Source organism: Hippopotamus amphibius, chromosome 7, assembly GCF_030028045.1.
Source record: "Hippopotamus amphibius kiboko isolate mHipAmp2 chromosome 7, mHipAmp2.hap2, whole genome shotgun sequence".
NCBI classification, from domain to species: Eukaryota; Metazoa; Chordata; class Mammalia; order Artiodactyla; family Hippopotamidae; genus Hippopotamus; species Hippopotamus amphibius.
Genome location: NC_080192.1, coordinates 127,674,321 through 127,694,347, shown reverse-complemented (window position 1 = coordinate 127,694,347; position 20,027 = coordinate 127,674,321). Strand labels below are relative to the sequence as shown.

The following is a 20,027-nucleotide window of genomic DNA, read 5'->3' as shown; positions in this document are numbered from 1 at the left end:
GAGGGCAGGTCAGACCCAGCCGCTGGGTTTAGTCTTAAGGGCTGCCGAGCCGGTCCTGACCCCTCCCTGGAGGAACGAGGAAATCGTTCCCGACGCTAGGCGGGGGTGAGGATGAACCGTAACGCCAGGCCAGCCTGCCAGCGGCTCAGGGAATTACAAGACGCGGGCCCCCTCTCCCTGACTCTGACACACCACAGGGCAGGCGCGCGCGCTCACACACACACCCACACGGAAGGACTAGGTAGACGCTACTGGTCGGGGTCAACTATACAGATAGGGCACCCTGGGTAGGTGGCCGGGACAGGATGGCAGCAGAGAAAAAAGGACACCACGGCACAATTAGGTTTTGGCCTTTAGTCTGAAAAAGTGTTGATTGAAAGTGTACAACAGAGAGCGGGTGCAAGCGGCTGGGGGCCATGAAGCCGCCAATAAAAAAGAATGTCCTTAAATAAAGTTCACAGAGTAAAAACCAGAACCACCAGTCCTTCCCTCCAACACAACAGAGCACAGGCACAGAACCGGTGATGAGCCCCAAGGAGCAAGGAGGAGGCTGGGGAGGACAGCAGAGGCTCCCAGGCTGCCGTGTGGAGGGAGAGCCCTCTTTGGAATGGCCTGAGCAAAGCCACCCAGCTCCCCACTGCACACCTCATAACCACTGCTAAGGCTAAAGGAAAAAGACAAAACTCAGTCTCAGTCTGGAGGGCTCAGAAAACAGTCTAGGTGGGCAGGGGTCTGGACAACTGCTAGTCCCGCTTGGCCTTCTTGTTGTCACTGTCGCCATTTTCTTCAGCCTCCTCAGTAGAGAGCACCTCCTCCAGTTTTCGTTTGCCACTCTCTGGCTGAAGTGCTGCTGTGTTTCGGGGCTTGAAGCAAATGATGATGCAGGTCATGTTGTCACACCCTGTACCGTCCCCAGAAGTGTCTGGTGCCAGGCACTGATCCAGCAGCTACAAAAGGGATGGGGTAGCTCAGCTTCAGGGTTTGAAAACCTTCCTGGGAATCCAAACTCTCGGAGGGCTGGCCTTGCTGAGACAGGGTGGCAGAAGGAGGGGAATGGGCAACAGGTGTCACAAAACGGGCTACTTGCTAGACCACGAGGCATAAGGGTAAGTCAGGGAAATGAGGGAAAGTGGAACTTTCTAGTCAGAGTTTAATATCTGTCAGTAATTAGTGATACTCCCAGGCTCTGGTCTTAACTCAGGCCAAAAGAGAAAACCCTGGATACACAGACCAAACACCCTCTCTCCTTTACCCTGGGACTCACCTCTTCCACGATGGATGACAATAACCGAAGCTCTCCATTTTCATCACGCTGGCTGATCTTCGACTGAATGAAGTCTATAACTTCCTGGCTGCTCATCACATTCCTAGGGTCAAAAACAACAGTAAGAATCTTCTTTAGTCCCACCAAGACAGAGTAGAGGACTATGGATAGAGGTAACAGATGGCTGAAGCCAACATAAACACCCACAGAGACGTCTCAGCTCTGCCTTAGGCTTGGAGGTCTTGACACCAAGCTGCCTATCTAGGCTCTAATTCTAGAGCAGCCGGAGAAAAGGGGCTGACTGCAGCCATCAGAAGGAAGATAAAGCAGCTCAGAGCCCTAGAAGAGAAGTAATGCTGCAGGGGGATTTCAGGGTGTCTCGCCGGTGCTCACCAGATGCCATCACAGGCAATGACCATGAATTCATGATCGTCAGTGAGAGTCAGCACCTTGATGTCAGGAAGGGCCGATATCATCTGTTCCTCAGGTGGCAAGTTCTTGTTTCTTTTGTAGAAGTGGTCTCCTGAAGTAAAAGGTTTGTTGATGAGTAAGTAGTTTGAGCACTTCCCACTGATTTGTGTTTGAAGCCAGTCAAACCCTGCCATTCATTTCCCATCTTTACAAAATTCCATAATCTAGTGGAACGGAGAAAGTGAGTTCTAGTTTTTCTGTTTTCAGCCCTGTCTTTGGGTTGCTGAACCTTAGGGCAGTCACTAACCTTTTTCATCATCTAGAAATGATACCTATCTTACCTATTTCACAGAGATGATTAAGGGACAGAGGTAACAGATACAAAACTACTTGGAAAGATAAAAAGGCTATGAAGATTAAAGTTTGCTATAGGTAGTCTGGAACAGAGAACAAGACCCCATAGTTTCTTGGCCCTTACCAATGGCTCTGGAGAGGTTGAGGCCACCATTGACTCGCCCATCCATGGTGACTTTGCCACCAGCATTCTTGATGCGTGCTAGCTCCACTTCATCCTCCGGTTTGTGGTCATAGGACATGTCTAAAGCTTTGCCAGCCTCAGACACCACACAGCGGGAGTCTCCTGCATTGGCTACAATCAACTGCTTCCCTCGTATCAGAGCCACCACAGCTGTTGTACCACTGTCAGAGCCAGGCTTAAAAGGAAGAAAGGGAGCATCATGGGAGCTTCCAGACACCAGCTCTAATCATTTCCCTATGTTTTCTCTTCTCACTAGGACCACCAAGAGAGCTTTAACAGACAGGAGGAGCATAGATTTAATCTTTCCAGAGTATACAGCATGCTCTCCCCCTGTTCCAAGATAATTCTACCTGAAAGACCTAATTGCCCTTGCAGAATAAATCCCTCCATGACCATGACTTCAGTGCTAAGACAGGAAGGGGACCCTTCTCCCAAAATCAACATCAGAGAATTCACACCTGGCCTATTGGCTTTCCCAGACTCGTTGCCCCCCTTTCCCCACACACCTCCTCTTTGCCTTCCATCCCAGGCACCATCATCTCCTCTTCTTCTTCCTCATCCTCTTCAGCCTCCTCAGTGTCATCCTCGTCTTCTTCATTCTCTGCCTCTTCACTGCTGTAGCCATCTTCTTCCTCACTGCATTCCTGCCAGAGGGATAATCCCAGGCTACTGAGACTGGGATGACCTCCTTGCCCACTCCCCCCAGCTCACACTCAGAACCAACAGGCCCTGACTGAACACAGATCCTCAAAACACTGAAAGATGCAAATATATAATCATGATGGAAAAATGTGGAGAAAGGGAGAGAGGACTAGGATGGATATAACTGATATCCTGAACTACGTTCAGCAGTCAGTAGCAGGAAACCCTGGGGCAGGCCAGAGCTGCTAGCCAAAAGCACCTTCCAGGCAACATGACCAGAGAATAAGTTGCCCAGAAAAAGAAACACCCAAGTATTCAAAGTAACAACCACCATCTTCTTGTTCTCTCTCTAGAAGACAGACTCTGAAAGGCCAGAACTAGATCTATTTATTATAATGTCAACAAAGGAAAAGGTAAGAGAACTAATGGTACCCATGTTGGTGGAGATAATGAATTTTAAAAAAGCTTAGACTAGAGCTGGGGGATGATGTCAAAATAGGAGACGGGAAAGAGTAGAAAGCTATGCACAGCAACCAACCAGGCCCTCTCTACAGCTTCAACATCTGTCTGCCCCCAATGGGCCCTTACCTCGCTGTCTTCCTCTTCCTCCTCCGCCTCATCTGACTCATCCTCACTGTCCTCAAAGAACTTGGACTTAGCAACTCGAGGCAGCTTGTCAGAGGCTGAAGAGCAGGAAGGCCCAGCCTCACCAGTGGGAGTGCCAGGCTCCCCACCTTGGCCTGCCTCAGTCCCACATTCCGAGTTGGAGGAAAGGCCCGTGTGAGCCTTGGCTGTGGGGCCATTTTCCTCTGAAGAAGTTTCCCTAGATGGGTCCTCAGGTCCTGCCTCCCCATTGAGGCCCTGGGACCCTGGTTCCTCGCCTGTCCCAGCTCCAGATTTGCTGTGGGGAGCACCCTTGTGACAGTTCTGCCCGTAGCGTGTCAGCAGCTCTTCAATAGTCATGGTAGCCTCTTCATGCAGCAGTGCAGCCTCCTCATTGTCCACTGCAGGGGAGAGGCTAAATCAGCGCCCCATGCCAGACTCCTCACGGAATCAGTCCTTACTACCTCCACGGCCCTTGCAACCTGAGTTCCAACATCCCCACCAACTCCCACCTCCCATTGCTAGTATTTTCCTAGTATTCCAAAGGAATACTAGTTACTGTATGTGTTCCCTATCACCTCTCATTTTTTACTGCTAAGTTCAAAACCCTGGCTGAGGACCCAGGCTTAATGACCGGCTGCTATGGCTAACAGCAACTCCAGCCTTAAAAAAAATCACATAAACATTAAAAGGAACCAGAAAGACCCTATCACAATGACAAAAGATAATGTATATAAAAATGCTTACAACTACAACACTACGAACTTAACAAAGGTTGATCCTCTCTCTCCTTTTCATAAACCACCTGTAGTGCAGAAGATTCTTTAACATGAGGACTTCCCAGATCTCTAGGAAGCCATCTCTCAGAACTGACACATAACTAATATATATTAAAGAACAGTTCTTTACTATGCCAATTTCCTCTCAAACAAAAGATGCCACACTCACCATCATCTTCATCAGCTACTTTTTCTTTTTCATCCTCATCCTCAGTGGGTCGCCCTGCAATCTGTGCCAGCTCCTTAATGACTTCCTCAGTGGTCAGTTTGGCATCGATAGCCAAGAAGGCATCTTCCAAAGCCTGAATATAAGCAAATAACTATGAGGCAAGTGTAGGAAAAAGTGCACGGGTACAAAATGAATTGCCGATACACAATCCTGGGCACGACGATGGAATGAAAATTAGAGTGTGATCCACCAAGATGTGACACACTCACAGACAAATGAAAAACAGTTTAGACACTTGGGAATCAACAAGGTAGCTCTAAAAAGGACCAAATGAGAATGAGCTCATTTTAGGTACAGAATTCTTTAAGAAATACAGTAAGAAGAAGCTGGGTGGCAATGAAAAAGGAAAAGCCAAGGATTGGAAAAATAAAGTCTGCAGAAGTGGAGAATGAACAGTGTGGGAAGACAGACCTTCTGTAGCTTGCCTTCTTTGTAGGCCTTCTGATCTTTGATGATATCAGGAAGATATTTGGCACAGTACAAAGCAACTTCCTCCCCTAGAAGAAAGGTAAAGTCACCCAGAGCATAGCTTTGCATACACAGAAAGTGATATAATATCAGCACACCATTCTAGAGTGAATCCTAAGGATTGAGGAGATGAATATCTTACCACAAATGAAACCTATTTGAAGGACACTGTTTTGGGAAGTTCTGACCAAGAAAACAGATTTCACCATCACCTCTCTCAGGGCCATATTAATAAATCCCATGTCTTTTCTCACCTGTATACTCAGTTTTCAGTGAAAAAGAGACAAATGCTAATGTAGGAAGAGCCTTCTTGGATTAAAAACAAGGCCTGGTAAGATTAAGAACCAATATAATATCCTACTGGGAAGGAAGAAGGGCAGAACAGAGAAAAACAGCACTAGGCAGGAAATGATACCTGGGGACCAAAACCCTGGAAGGTAAAAGAGCAAAGGACCTGGAAGTGGGGCCCTAGAATGTTACCAATATGATCTGCTAAAGTTACCTCCATGTCCATCGTAGACAGAAAACATAGCTGTCTCACTGTCCAGCTCAGGAATACAGTTGTGAGCATCCTAGGAAAAAAGAGCATAATCAGCATTTCTTAAGGTCAAAGGATATTATTCTTCCTTGTGCACCACAGGCCATAAGGATCGCCTCCACACCTTAATCTCACTAACCCTTCCCTGGCTGACCTACATGGCCTAGAAATAAGAAAGGAAGATGGGATGATAAAATGACAACATTATAGGGGAGGGAGAAAGGAAGGATTGCAAGGTAGGGAAGGGGGGGAAGGAAAGGAAGGAGGGAGGGAAGAAGGGAAAGAGATGAATCAGGTCACTACCTCTGCAGTCTAGCAGCCTCAGCCTAGGAGATCTCAGTCCAGATGGCAGAATGTTTGGCTGTTGCAACTCTAGACCTGACCCTTTTGGATTTGTGGCAACTATGGGAAGAACCAGAATAAAGGATCTTTAAAGTCACTTCCAGACCCATGCTATGAATCAGTGAACTTCAAGGAAGAAAATGTTGGGAAGATAGCAAAAAGCGACCTGAGGGCATTACCGACCTGCAAAGTTTCTAGGAGAATCCTAAGACAGCCTGAGTGAAAGCACTAGAAATGGTAAAGCTGCATACTCCCCACCCCTCAAAAAGTACCACGTAAACAAATTACTCCCCTTTGCTCTCAAAGTTTAACTCATTTAAGAAGTTACCCCCCAAGCTAGGCGGAGGATATATTTACAAAAGAATATCTTTCCAACAAATAGTCATTAAACTACACCGTGTGTAGTACTTGGTAACTGAAATTTACAATGTCCCATTAAATCAGCTGTCCCACCTCCTATCCCCAGCTGGAACTGAGATACCATTTAATGCTGAAGGCAAAGCACACCTGAAGAGAAATTTGCAATGGTCCTGCCACTGCAGGACCAACAGTTTATTTGAGAGGCTGGGCTTGATCAAATTCTTCTGTTAATAAAACTCTGCCACCCCAAACTAATATTCCAGGCGTAACCAAAGTTCAGGCAAGATTGTCAGACCTATACAAAAGGCTACCGCAGTTTACTCTGCCCCATCTCTGAAAATAACTCAACCTTTCTTCCAGGTATTCTCTACAGACAAGGATAAAAGGAGGTATTTACTTTAATAGTAAAGTTAATAGTTCTCCTTTGTCTTTTAGGTATTAGTATTTAAAATTTTCTAATTATATTGATAGTCAGAAGACCTGAGTGTAGTAGTTCTGTTGTCCCTAAAATAAGACTATGCCTTCATTATACAAGTCTAGAAAATAAAACTTAGTTTTAAGGTAGAGAAGCAGAGCACTGAAAAGGAGCTACTCTTGTATTTCCCTCTGACTGTCTCCAGGAGAAAATGCCCCAGAAGCTAATGGGCATCCACAGAAGGCTTTTGATGGCCTATGGAGAATACCACACACCAAAGGTCATCTTCTTCCTGTCTCCCTCCTCCAACCACTCCACCACCAGCCATGCTGACCTCCCAACCCTCTAAGCCAGGGTTTATCTTACTGGGCCTTCCTCTCCTCTAACCAACATCTTAGCACTTTCTTGCCTGTTATGATTGTCTTTTACCCCAGCATCCTCTACAGTGGTTCTCAGACTTTAATGTGCCTAAGAATTCATTTGTTCATTCATTCATTCATCAAATATTTGAGTATCCATTATGTGCCAGGATGTGTTCTGGGTGCTCAGGACATATCAGTGAACAAAATAAAGACCCACACTTCACAAAAAAACTTACATTCTAGTGAGGGGTATAGACAACACAATACACAATAAATAGGTAAATCATATAGAATGATAGCATAATTCACATAGAAAAATGGTAGTGCTATGAAATAAAGAAAAAGTGAGAAGCGATGGGTTGGATGACAGAAAAGCAGTGAGAGAATCGGAATGGGACAGTGTAGCACAAGTATGCTAAACCCGTAAGAAACTCTACCTTAGCAGTCACTACCTTGGTCATGCTGTGTCTTATTAGTTTCAGCAAAACAGTTGTGTCACATTAATGTTGATTTTAATTCTGTTGATTTTGTAGTTTGGTTTGTTGGCATAGAATTTATGTCCAGTTCTACATTTGTACACATTTAAGTAACATTAAATTCAAATCATTTTAGTGAATACTGGAGATCCACAAATATTGCCTTCCTTAAAAAAAAAATCCATGGAAGATCTCCAAGATATTCTGTTAAATAAAGCAAGCAAAGTGCATAATGATATATTTACAAGCTGCTTTTTGTGTAAGAGGGAACATAGGAATAGACATTTGTCTTCTCATACTTTAATACTACAAGGACACACAGAAAACTAATAAAAGTAAACTGTGGGGGGGGCACGAGGGTGCAGACAGACTGATGGGAGTGAGACTGAACCATGGGAATGTTTAGCTTTTGCAAAAGTAAATTAAATGTATTTTTAAAAAAGACTCAATATATACTAAAACTTGAGAGGCTGCTCCAACCAATTCCACTTTTTTGGTAGAGAAGAGAGGAGCGCTGTTTCTGTTCACTACTTCCCAGTGGACCAAGAGAATCAAATGGTCTTTCTGTCCTGCAATGCCACTCTAAATCACGGCTGTACCATCTCTTTTGAACACACACCTCTAGTTAAAAAAATCTTTTTGACTTCTTATCTGTTCCTCACAAGATCACGTGATTTTGAAGCAGAAGATCAGCATCAGTGAACACAGGAAAAAATAAACCTCAATAGTAATCAAAGAAATGAACATTAAAAAAAAAAGAACTATCCTTTTGTGCAAATTAGAATGATGAAAAAGATTAATAGTATCCAGTTGTAATAAGAGTGAAGATAAAAACACATTCTCATGTACTCGGATCAACAGGATATAAATTAGTAGTTTTCCTGGAGGGCAACTTGGTAATATGTATCAAAATGTACATATCTTTGGATCTAGCAATTTGACTTCTAAGTTTATCTTATGGAGTACTAACACAAGGATACAAAGATACGAAGAATGTTCATTACAGCATTATTTATAATACAAAACAATTATAACCATATAAATTTCCATGACTAGATTAGATTACAAACAGTACATCTCTCCAACGAAACACATGCAGCTGTTAGAAATGATGACTATGTGTTCACTTAGAAATACGTTCACAACATATTAAGTGATAAAAAGCAAAAAATAAAGTGTCTGTATGTTAGAAGTCTTTAAGATCACACATCGAACTTAGTAGAGAGTGAGATTTGGGTAATAATTATTTCCTACTTTTCAAGATTTTTATTTTTGTAAATTAGCCATATCATTCCATTCTGACTAATGACCGCAACAAAAGAAACCTATGAATTGTCCTTTAGTTGCCAAGCTACCATATACTGTGTGGTCTCTGGTCAGCTATCTTGATGTGCCTCAGTTTTACCCTCTATAATATAGAATAAGAATATCTACATTACTCATATCATCACAGGACTATTGTGAGGATGATATAAAACATGTAAAAATTCTTTGTAAACTGGAACATAATATGTAAGTATATGTATTCTGCTCTGAAATTTAGTACCTGGTTCACATTCGTCTTCTCTATCCTTTTTCTCAAAGAGGAATGCCCACAATAAAGATTCATCTTATACCTTGAGGTCTCAGTTCCTAGAACTACTCCACATTACCTTCTCCTCCACTTCTCGGTGAGGCTTTGGATCTATAACGCTTGGAACTGCTCTGACTTCTTTAAGCACTTCCATCTCCCCCTCACATCTTCAATCATAGCCGCCGTGCCCCCCGCCCACCTCTACCCTTGTCTTTCTGTCCCTTTCTGTGTCGGAGCTAAGTATTTCAACACTGTCTCTTAGCAATCTAGAAAAACTCATCCAATGTTGTATAACCCGACCAACTGCTTTCTTTACCCTTGAACCTTAGCCACTAAAAGTATCAGCAGTCATCAAATATCGTGAAATCGTGTTGATTGTGGTGACTACTTCCATGTAGCATTTTTTTCCTCTCTTCTGCAGCTGACTCTTAAATATATTAACCAGTCAGTCACAAACCTTTCCCACACTATTCAAGCTCTTAATGCTATTTTCTTTTCACTCTTAGCAGATGAGTTTAACTGCTTACTTTACTTAGATCAAGGTCTTATTTCAAGATCTACCTCATCTTCCCTATTCTAACTCAAAATTTCTCCATAGCTGTATCTCCTTCACTTCTGCCTCAGAAGCAGTATTTCTCCTCTCTTTCTAGATTAACATTTCCTCTTAAACTCAAACCCTTCTTCAAGATTCTACTTCACAAAGCAGACAGTAACTACAACAGCAATCCAAATAGCCATGTTACAGGCTTCATTCTCCCCAACCACTGTATGTAATTAAATAGTACAAACCATGTTAACTTTCTCAAAAGTTCTCTTGGGTTCTGTGAAGAACTGTAGTTCTATACCTCCAATTGCCTGTTTCTACAAGATGTCCCTTACCCACCTGAAACTTAACATATGTAAACAGGAACTCGGCAGTCTCCAAAAAAATCAGAGCTTCTCCTACATGTCTTATTTCTGTCAATGGAATCTTATTTATTTATTTATTTATTGGCTGTGTTGGGTCTTCGTTGCTGCACATGGGCTTTCTCCAGTTGCGGGGAGCAGGGGCTACTCTTCATTGTGGAGTGCGGGTTTCTCATTGCCATGGCTTCTCCTGTTGCAGAACATGGGCTCTAGGCATGCAGGCTTCAGTAGTTGCGGCACATGGGCTCAATAGTTGTGGCTCACGGGCTCTAGAGCACAGGCTCGGTAGTTGTGGCACACAGGCTTAGTTGCTCTGTGGCATGTGGAATCTTCCTGGAGCAGAGATAGAACCCATGTCCCCTGCATTGGCAGGCGGATTCTTAACCACTGAGCAACTCTGTCAACGGAATCTTAAATCTCCTATGCAACACCTAATATCAGTCCTCCTTGACTTCCTGGCTGTCTTCCACCATCCATCACTGAGCCCTGCTGACTTTTCCCTCATAATTATGACCCTGGATTACTTTACTCTTAACAGCATTTTAACTCCTCTCCTGTCTCGACTCTCTGCCACCTGTAATCCAGCCCACATACATCCAGCTGCCAGATTAATCTCCCTAATATAACATTTTATTGCTAGACCCTTCAATGGACTCTACTGCATTAGATTAATTCCATACAACTTACTGACAATTTAAGGCACTGAATAATCATTCCTATCCATCTCCATAACCTAATCTCTTTAACTTGTACCATTCCCCAAAAGAAATTACTCTTTTTGTGTGTTTGTTTGTTTTAATTAATTAATTAATTTATTTATTTAATTGGCTGTGTTGGGTCTTTTTTTGCTGCGCGTGGGCTTTCTTTAGTTGCAGCGAGCGGGGGCTACTCTTCGATGTGGTGCGCGGGCTCCTCATTGCCGTGGCTTCTCTTGCTGCGAAGCATGGACTCTAGGCACGTGGGCTTCAGTAGTTGCAGCACATGGGCTCAACAGTTGTGGCTCACGGACTCCAAAGCGCAGGCTCAATAATTGTGGCGCACGGGCCTAGTTGCTTTGCGGCATGCGGGATCTTCCTTCCTGGAGCAGGGCTCAAACCCCTGTCCCCTGCATTGGCAGGCGGATTCTTAACCACTGTGCCACCTAGGAAGCCCAGAAACTATCCTTGACACTCTTGATGCTAAATACCCTACGCAAGCAAAGTAGTAAGCATGCCTGTCTCGGTCTTTCCTCCTATCCCTTCCTTCTTCTAGGACTTTTTTTTCTCCCACTTTCCTCCTATTTGTTACCATTTATACTCTTTCCTAAAGGTCCAGTTAGTCTCACCACCTCCAAGAGATCTTTATCACACCAATACTCTGTGATCGTTCTCCCCCTGAACTCTTTTAATATTTATTGCCTCTACCAATAATTTGGCATTCAGCATATGATATCTTGTATTGTTATCCAACATTACATAAAGGAAAAAGGAGTTCTAGGTCCAAAACAGCATGAAAACAGACTGTCTTAAATTTCTTTACAGCTCTGGGGCCTAACACTATGTTCTGTAACATAGCAGGATGTTTGCTTATGATGGTGAGTTCCCAGCTGCCTCAGAACAAATATCTTAGTGATATGTCTTCCTTCATTTACTACCCTAAACCTAGAGATGTATCATAACACAATAACCAGCAAGATGGTCTAAAAGAAATGATGCAGAATACACAGGTCACCTGAATCAGGGCTCTTCAGTCTTGCCTTACTAAATCCTGTATCACACAGCCCCTTCTGATCTTTTAGACAACCAATGGATCTGTTATTAATAAAGGCCTGGTTATCTTTTTTTTTTTTTTTTGGCACACGGGCTTGGTTGCTCCGCGGCATGTGGGATCTTCCTGGAGCTGGGATTGAACCCGTGACCTCTGCATTGGCAGGCGGATTCTTAACCACTGCGCCACCTAGGAAGCCCTGGTTATCTTTCATGATGTCAATCTCCTAAGGTTACAATACATCCACAAAGGGTCCTGTGTCACTTGATCAATCATTTAGATTTATGATACTTAAGTTTATCTAAATCTTTGCAACTCAAGATAACAATTTTGAAGGTGGTTGGAAAGGGAACCAAAATTTTTTATTTTAAAAAGTATTACTGTCTGACTTTTTAAATTATATGCATGTATTACCACTGTGCTATTGACTGAATGTTTTGTGTCTCCCTAACACTCATATGTTGAAAATTCATCACCTTTGGGATGTAATTAAGTCATGAGGGAGGAGCCCTGATGAATGAAATCAGTGCCCTTATAAGAGACCCCAGAGAGGTCCTTTGCCATGTGAGGACACAGCTAAAGCACAGCCACAGTGAACCAGGAAGTGGGCCCTCTCCAGACACGTTGATCTTAAACTTCCCATTAGGGTCTCAAAGAGATATTTACACACCCATGTTCATAGCAACTTTGTTCACAACAGCCAAAAAGTGGAAAAACCCACATGTTCATCAACAGATGAATGGATGAACAAAATGTGGTATATACATACAAAGGAGTATCATTCATCCTTAAAAAGAAGGGAAATTTTCACGCATGCTACAACATGGACGAACCTTGAGGACATTATGCTATTGAAATAAGCCAGTCATAAAGACAAATATGTCTCTATATGAGGTACCCAGAGTAGTCAAATTCATAGAGACAGAAAGTAGAACAGTGGCTGTCAGGGGCTGGGGGGAGGGGGAGTAGGGAGTAGTTTAATGGGTATAGAGTTTCAGTTTTGCAAGATGAAAAGAGTTCTGGAGACTGGTTGCACAACAATGTGAATTTACTTAACACTACTGAACTGTACGTTTTAAATGGTTAAGGTGGTAAATTTTATGTGTATTTTATCAGACATACTTCCTACACAGAAAAGCCCAGTCTCAGATGGTTATCACTGGTGAGTTCTACCAAATATTTAAAGAAGAATTAATAGCAATTCTTCACAAACTTTTCCAAAATACAGAAGAGGGGTAACACTTTCCAACTCATTCTATGAGGCCAGTATTATCCTGATACCAAAACCAGACCCACATCACAAGAAAACTATAGACTTAATATCATTAAGATAGTAATACTCATCAATTGATCTACAAATTCAGAACAATCCCTATCAAAATCCCAGGTGACTTTTTTATGGAAATCGATAAGCTGATCCTAAAGTTCATATGGAAATATGAGGGACCCAAAAAGAAGAAACAAGAAAAAGAACAAAGCTGGAAGACTCATACATCCCAACTCCAAAACCACAAAGCTATAGTAATCAAGACAGTGTGTTTCATAGATCAATGGAAAGGAATTAAGAGTCCAGAAATAAACCCTCATATTTATGGTTAATTGATCTTAAACAATGACGCCACTATAATTCAAAGAGGGAAAAGAATAGGCTTTTTAACAAATGATGCTGGGACAAACACATATCCAGATGTAAAAGTATGAAGTTGGACCCCTCCTTTACAGCATATATAAAAACTAACTCAAAATGGATCACAGACCCAAATGTAAGAGCCCAAACTATAAAACTCTTAACAGATAAACTGGACTGCGTCGAAATTAAACACTCTGTGCTTTAAAGTATCCCAACAGGGGCTTCCCTGGCGGTCCAATGGTTAAGACTCTGTGCTTCCACTACAGGAGGCATGGGTTCTATCCCTAGAGGGGGAACTAAGATCCCACATGCCCGCATGCTGCTCAGCAGAGCAGGGGGAAAAAAAAAAAGCGAAGGATCTAAACACCTATTTCTCCAAGGATACATAAACAGCCCATAAGTATAAGGAAAGATGCTCAAATATCATTAGCGATCAGAGAAATACAATCAAAACCACAATGAAGGGACTTCCCTGGTGGTCCAGTGCTTAAGAATCCGCCTTCTAATGCAGGGATCACGGGTTCCATCCCCAATCGGGGAACTAAGATCCCACATGCCATGGGGCAACTAAGCCTGCGTGCTATAACTACCGAGCCTGCATCTGGAGCCCAGATGCCACAACTAGAGAAAAGCCCACGCACAGCAACGAAGACCCCGCATGCCCCAACTAAGACCCGATGCAGCCTATTAAATAAATAAATAAATTAATTAATAAATAAATAAATAAACTACAATGAAATACCATTTCACACCCACCAGAATGGCTATAATTGGGAAAAACAAAAAAGATAACAGGTGTAGAGAGGAGGTAGAGAAACTGACACCCTCATACATTGCTGGTAGAAATGTAAAACAGTGTAACCACTTTGGAAAATAGTTAGGCAGTTCCTCAAAATCTTAAACATGGAGTTACTGTATGACCTAGCAATTCCACTCCTGGGTATATACTCAAGAGAAATAAAACTTCCACACAAAAATTGTAACATGAATGTTCACAGCATCATTATCCATAATAGCCAAACTGTGGAAATCCAAACATCCACCAACTGAGGAATGGATAAACAAAATGTGCACACAATGGAAGATTATTCAGCCATAAAAAGGAATGAGGTACTGATTGATTCATGATACAGCGTGGATGACCCTTAAAAATATTATGTTTAGCAAAAGCAGCCAGACATAAAAGGTGACATATTTATATGAAATGCTCAGAACAGACAAACCTGTAAGACATAACATAAATTAGTGGTTGCCAGGGATTTGGGGGGGGGGGGGGAGTGACTAATATCGGCTACAAGGTTTCTTTTTGGGGTGATGAAAATGTTCTAAAATTGATAGTGCTGATGGCTACACAACTCCCTGAGTATATTAACCATTGAAATGTACACTTTAAATGGATATGGTACCTGAATTATACTTCCATACAGTTGTTTAAAAAGGGATACAGTACCACCTGTAAAATAGATGGCTGGTGGGAACCTGTGGTATAGCACAGGGAGCTCAACTCAGTGCTCTGCAATGACCTAGATGGATGGGATGGGGAGGAGGAGGGAGGTCCAAGAGAAAGGGGATACACATATACATACTGCTGATGTACTTCATTGTGCAGCAACAACTGACATAACACTGTAAAGCAATTATACTCCAACTTAAAAAAATAAAGAGGGGGGGCCTGTATATACATTTTCCAGTACTATGCATGATTAAAAGTTGATATACTCCATCTTTGAACTAGATCTAGAGGGAATGGCGAAAACTACTGATGACATCTGTCAAATTTCTACACTCAAATTCAAGCCCTTACTTCTCTAAGTATATTTCCAAGATGATAACCCCACAGAGGTTCAGGGGGTTAAGAAGTACTATTAACTGCTAGGGGATTGGGGCAACAGAAATAATTTATGTAAAATATTCTTGAAATCTTGAGAAATAAGTTCTGACCGTAACTTACAGTTGCTTGAAAACTTATAAAGGAACAGTATTAGTAGAAAACAATTTCTCCATATTAATGGATGAACATTTGATATCATTTCACACTATCTTTGACTTGTGAAGAACAGGTACTGCATGCTCATCAAAAAGAATGCCCTTTTATGAAAGTTGCTTAACTGTATCCTAGACAAAGGAATTCTGATCTGGTTCAGTAAGAAAAAAGTGCTTTAAGCTAGAGATGAGACACTAATCTGAGGAACAAACAATAAATGCTCTTCAGCCTCAGAGGCCCTGTCTCATGTGGAACCCCACAGCATGTCTGTCATAACCCATTTTATATTTACCCTATTAATATAATGATTGAAACTGTCATGCATGTATCTTAAGGACTTTCTGCTCAACCTTATCTACATTCAATTCTAGATGACCCTCTGTGACCATTAATAAGCCAGCTTCTTTCTATATGGCAATAAACTGCTAGCCTACTCAAAATTATACTCTAGGTATTGATGCTGCCTTTAGAAAGGGACTGATATATATATATATATGCCTAATTCCCCACAGGAAGCAATTTTGTCACTTCCAGAGAACCTCATAATCAAAAACTAAAAGTACCCTAGTCTCTTTAAGACTACATCAACTAAAACTGTTTTCAAATTGGACTTCTCATTAGATACCAGGAACTCAGAGCCCTTCCACTATATATTTCTCTGGCACCCTTTCACAACCCACCTGTTAACCCAAAATACATACCTCAACAAGCTTGAGGGTCCCTCCAAACCATGGAGAAGGAAGAAGGGAAGGGAACATCAACTGTGGTATTTTGATTACCCCTCCTCAAAACACCCTGGTTCCACAGCAAGAGGGGCTGGAGAGAGGCAGAAAGTATAAAATGCCAGCTATTGATAGTTGCCATCCTTGCCTCAAAAGAAGGGATAAAACAGTACTCTCTAAGGCTGAATCTAGGCATCAGTCAGGATTTCAGTAACCTTTATAATGTGCATCGGTGTGATAAACTTACCTCAACTAAATCATTAGGACCAAGCAAATAAGGTCAATAGAATTCATAAACTGGTAGAATTAAGGCCTAAAGGTTAAGAGGTACAGGAGTGCACTTTCTGAAAAGGTAAGATTCACTCAAGAGGCTAGAAGTCATTTTCTTGCCATAGCAAAGAAACTATGTTATACTTTAGGGAGAAAGGAAACAAAGCCAGGAGCAAAAGTATCAATGCAGCAGAACAGGCTCCCAAACAGGACTTCAAGAGGATATGATTAGGTATATTTAACTATTCAAACAAAGGGAAATTCAGAAACTACATAATAAGATTTTAAAACCCTAAGTGGTTATGTCTCAGGAGGAAGATTAGGATCTAAGGAATAGTCTAGCAAGAGCTCTACAAACCAAACAGCCCCTGATGAAAACAGTTATGTTCTAATCACCAGAGGAGAAACCAAAAATAAAGGCAAATGCCCTGCAGAGAAGAAGCAAACAATACAGAATCACTGGGCAAAGGACTTGGAAAACTGAATAGCCAAGCAACTCAATTCATAAAGAAAATGAGAAAGAGTACCAAACAAGTGGAAAAACCACAGCAGAGAGGAAAGTGGAAAATATGGAATGAGAAACCCAAAGGAAAAGCCTTACTGTGAGATGAGACAGTCACCTCAAATCTTACAATATTAACAGAAAATGCTATAGAACCAGAACCTCCAAATTAGCAACTAACCCAAACCCCAGGCTGACATTAAGGCTTCCCTTTTGAAGCTACATCCAGATGTTTCTACCAGCCGGACAATTACATTTACCAAGCACCCAGTAAGCTCAATACAGTGCACCATAGAGAAATATAAATGCTTTATTTCAGGTTGACACAGATGAGAACACTGTCTAGTATGTATAGGTCTTGAACAATTTTCATCCTACAGATTCTTTCCACCAAGACACAAGTATCCTAATCTCTCTGGGCCTCAATTTCTGAGCTGTAAAATGTGGGAGCCAAACTTGGTGAGATGAACTATAGGATCCTCTCCATTCTTGAGATTTCACAAATGATAAAGTCTGCTGTGAGTATAAAATCTTGAGTCTGAGAACAAACCATTTAAGTTTATACTGTCATTCCAGAGCTAACCACAGGGAGGAGCGTGGGATTTGAAGGAAATTCCCAAGGGAGACAGTATTTGGCTGTTACCTGAAGCCCACCTAGTAAGTGGATAAACCTTCAATCCCAGACATAATTACAGCAATTCCCTGGCTCCTCTGCCTAGACCTCACAATACTCTTCACAAAAAACACGTCTTACACGTCTTTCTCCCTTTCCCTCCTACCAGTTTTCTGTTCTCCTTTGTAGTTTCACACCCATTTACCCAACACTACTCCTTTTTATCCAGAATTCTTCCATTTTTCCCTTTTATCGATAGTGAAATTTTCTATAAAAGGAAAATCAGTTCTCTGTAGGTTAAGACAAAAAAAAGTTGATGAAATGATTGAAAATCAAGGAAATTATAAGCTACAAGCAGCACACGCAAAATGACAATTACTAAGTTTTAGAGAAATGCCGAGTGAGGAAAAAAAAAATCACGCACAATTTTAAAAGAAATAATAGTGATTGTCACAATCCAAGTTCTCCAAAGGCCAGGAAAGGCCCTGAGAGAATACAAACGAGTGACAATTCTTGGAGGTCAAGTCAAACCTCTGAAATTAACATGTGGTGCCCAGGGCCAGGCATCTCGGTATTAAGAATTTGAAACAGACCATTTGCCTAGCTTCCTTTCACGTCAAACTCCTCGTCCAAAGAGGCCTCTCACATCACTTTTTTTTTTAAGTGCAGTCATTCACATCTATCCGCCTCTCCCTAGCAGAAGTCAATGGCTAAATAGTCTCTCTTTTCATCCATACTCCCACACTAAACCTCACACCGTTTACGAGCCTGGAGGGCTGGGTTGGCACGAGCGGATGGCGCGAAGGCACGGGGAGGTCGGTCAGTGGGCGGAAGATGCCTCTCCCCACATGGCCGAGTCCTTGCCGCCAAGCTGGCCACCGTCACACGGCCCCCTAGCACCGGCAGCTCCTTCTCGGCCCCGGCCCCGCTCTCACTGTCGCCCCCCAAATTGCTGCTGCGGCCACAGGCTCTCGATTCGGACCCTTCTCCGGGGATGACCCCCATCCCCCGCTCCCTTTCTCCGTCGGGTTCCCGCCCTGCAGCCGTCAGTCAGCCTATGGGCCCCTCCCGCCTCACCTCCATGGAGACGCGCCAGCCTTGCATGGCGGAGAAGCCGTAGGGCAGCGGCAGGCGCGAGGCGCCAACCCCGTCCCCGGAGAACTTCACCGTGTTGGGCTGGGAGAGGTAGGCACCCATGGCGGCGGCTGACCGGCGGCCTCAGGGGCAGGCGAACGGAGCGCGACCCGTGCCGGCGCCGGAGCCGGAGCCCCGGGTGCGCGCGTGGCAGGAGCGGGCCGGGCTGCGCGGCCGACGCAAGGTGCCGGTGAAAGGCGCGAGGCGGGCCAGGAGGCGGTAACGGGACGGGAGCAGAGAGGGAGCGGAAGCGGAAACGGCGCCGCTCCAGACCCCGCCCGGCCGGCGCGGCGCGGCGCTGCGGGCAGTCATTTCCTTAGCAACTCGCCCCGCCCGCGGGGACAACGGCCCGCCCAACCGCCGCTCCCGCGAGAGTGGCGCAGCCACGCCCACCAACGGCCGCGGTCCGCTTGGGGCGCCTCGCAGGCTGCTCCTCTCCCGTAGCTGTCCCCGGCTGTCCCCCGCTGTCCCCTGTCTCCGCTCCCCTGCCCCGGCCTCTCGCGTTTTGTCTGAAGCTCTTTTGTGTGGGACCGGGCACTTCCGGTTCATCCTCCAGCGTGTCAGCTCACTCTCCACCGCGCCCTCAGACTCCCGCAAACCCCGCCCGATACGGTTCAATTAAAGTTGACTAGTATTTGTTCTGAGCGCGTGAAGTGCCCTGGCCAGGCTTGGTGAGGCCTATGCGAATAGGATGTGAGAGAGTCTTTCTGACAAAAGAAAATGAAGACCTTAATCTGTGACCCAGTATATGCTGGTGGAGAGGAACTCAAAGGAGTGTGGAAGAGCTGAGTTCCTCAGGATGCCCCAGGCGTGCATTAAGCCGCGGGGAGAAGGGAATACACGGTTGTAGGGCTGAAGAAAGAAAGTAAACTGCTTTGGGGAGGGTTTGTGAGGAAGCTGCCTGGACTCGTTGGAAAGTGATTTTAAGTAGTAACATTAGATAGGATAGAGATGGTCGTAAGTGCCAAAATAGGTGACTTCACTGTCATCCTGGTGCGGCATTTGGGGATTGTTGGTCTAGTCTGTGCAGTGTAGATTGGAGGGAGAGTCTGGAGACAAACTGGTTAAAGCTCTCAATCTAAGCATGAGACCGAGAAGGGCTGGGACTAAGGTGGTGGCAATGGGAATAGAGATAAAGGAACACATTAGACAAGAAATGGACAGGATTTAGTAATAGATCGGATTCAGGGGATGGAAGGGAAAGGAAAAATTCTCAAAGGATAAGCAGATTAATTCTTTTAAAATACAAAACTAATCATGGCTTCTTCCTGCCCTTCAGATAATCCAAATTCCTTAACATAGTTTACCAGACCCTTCATGCTTGAAAGGATTCCTGCATGTCTCTCCCACTTTGTCTGCATTTCCACTACCCAGTGCTTCAGCAATATGTCTTTGGGTTCCCCTGTGCTTTCACCCATGGAACACAGCTCCCCACCCACCCACTCTCATTGTTACTTCCTTCAGGAAGTCATCTCTAATATCCCTACACTGGTTTGGGTCCCCACTTGTGTGTCTTTCCT

At 43.7% G+C, this 20,027-nt stretch overlaps 1 protein-coding gene across 3 annotated transcripts; it reads right to left on the bottom strand.

Moving 5' to 3' along the window:
* Positions 1–334: 334 nt before the first annotated feature.
* Positions 335–18,762, bottom strand: PPM1G (protein phosphatase, Mg2+/Mn2+ dependent 1G). Of its 3 annotated transcripts, XM_057742777.1 has the most exons (11): positions 18,451–18,576; positions 15,968–16,082; positions 5,437–5,506; positions 4,878–4,963; positions 4,407–4,539; positions 3,444–3,859; positions 2,720–2,857; positions 2,154–2,388; positions 1,658–1,787; positions 1,265–1,367; positions 335–947 (listed from the first exon to the last, which is right to left on the bottom strand). In XM_057742777.1, exons 2-11 carry the CDS (start codon positions 16,022–16,024, stop codon positions 744–746), a joined length of 1,572 nt encoding a protein of 523 aa, XP_057598760.1. In that variant the 5' UTR covers positions 16,025–16,082; positions 18,451–18,576; the 3' UTR covers positions 335–743. The 3 variants fall into 3 exon arrangements, with proteins under 3 accessions (XP_057598760.1, XP_057598759.1, XP_057598761.1); XM_057742776.1 differs by lacking the exon at positions 15,968–16,082 and having other exon boundaries at positions 18,451–18,761; XM_057742778.1 differs by lacking the exon at positions 15,968–16,082 and having other exon boundaries at positions 754–1,026; positions 18,451–18,762.
* Between the last annotated feature and the right edge of the window lie 1,265 nt (positions 18,763–20,027).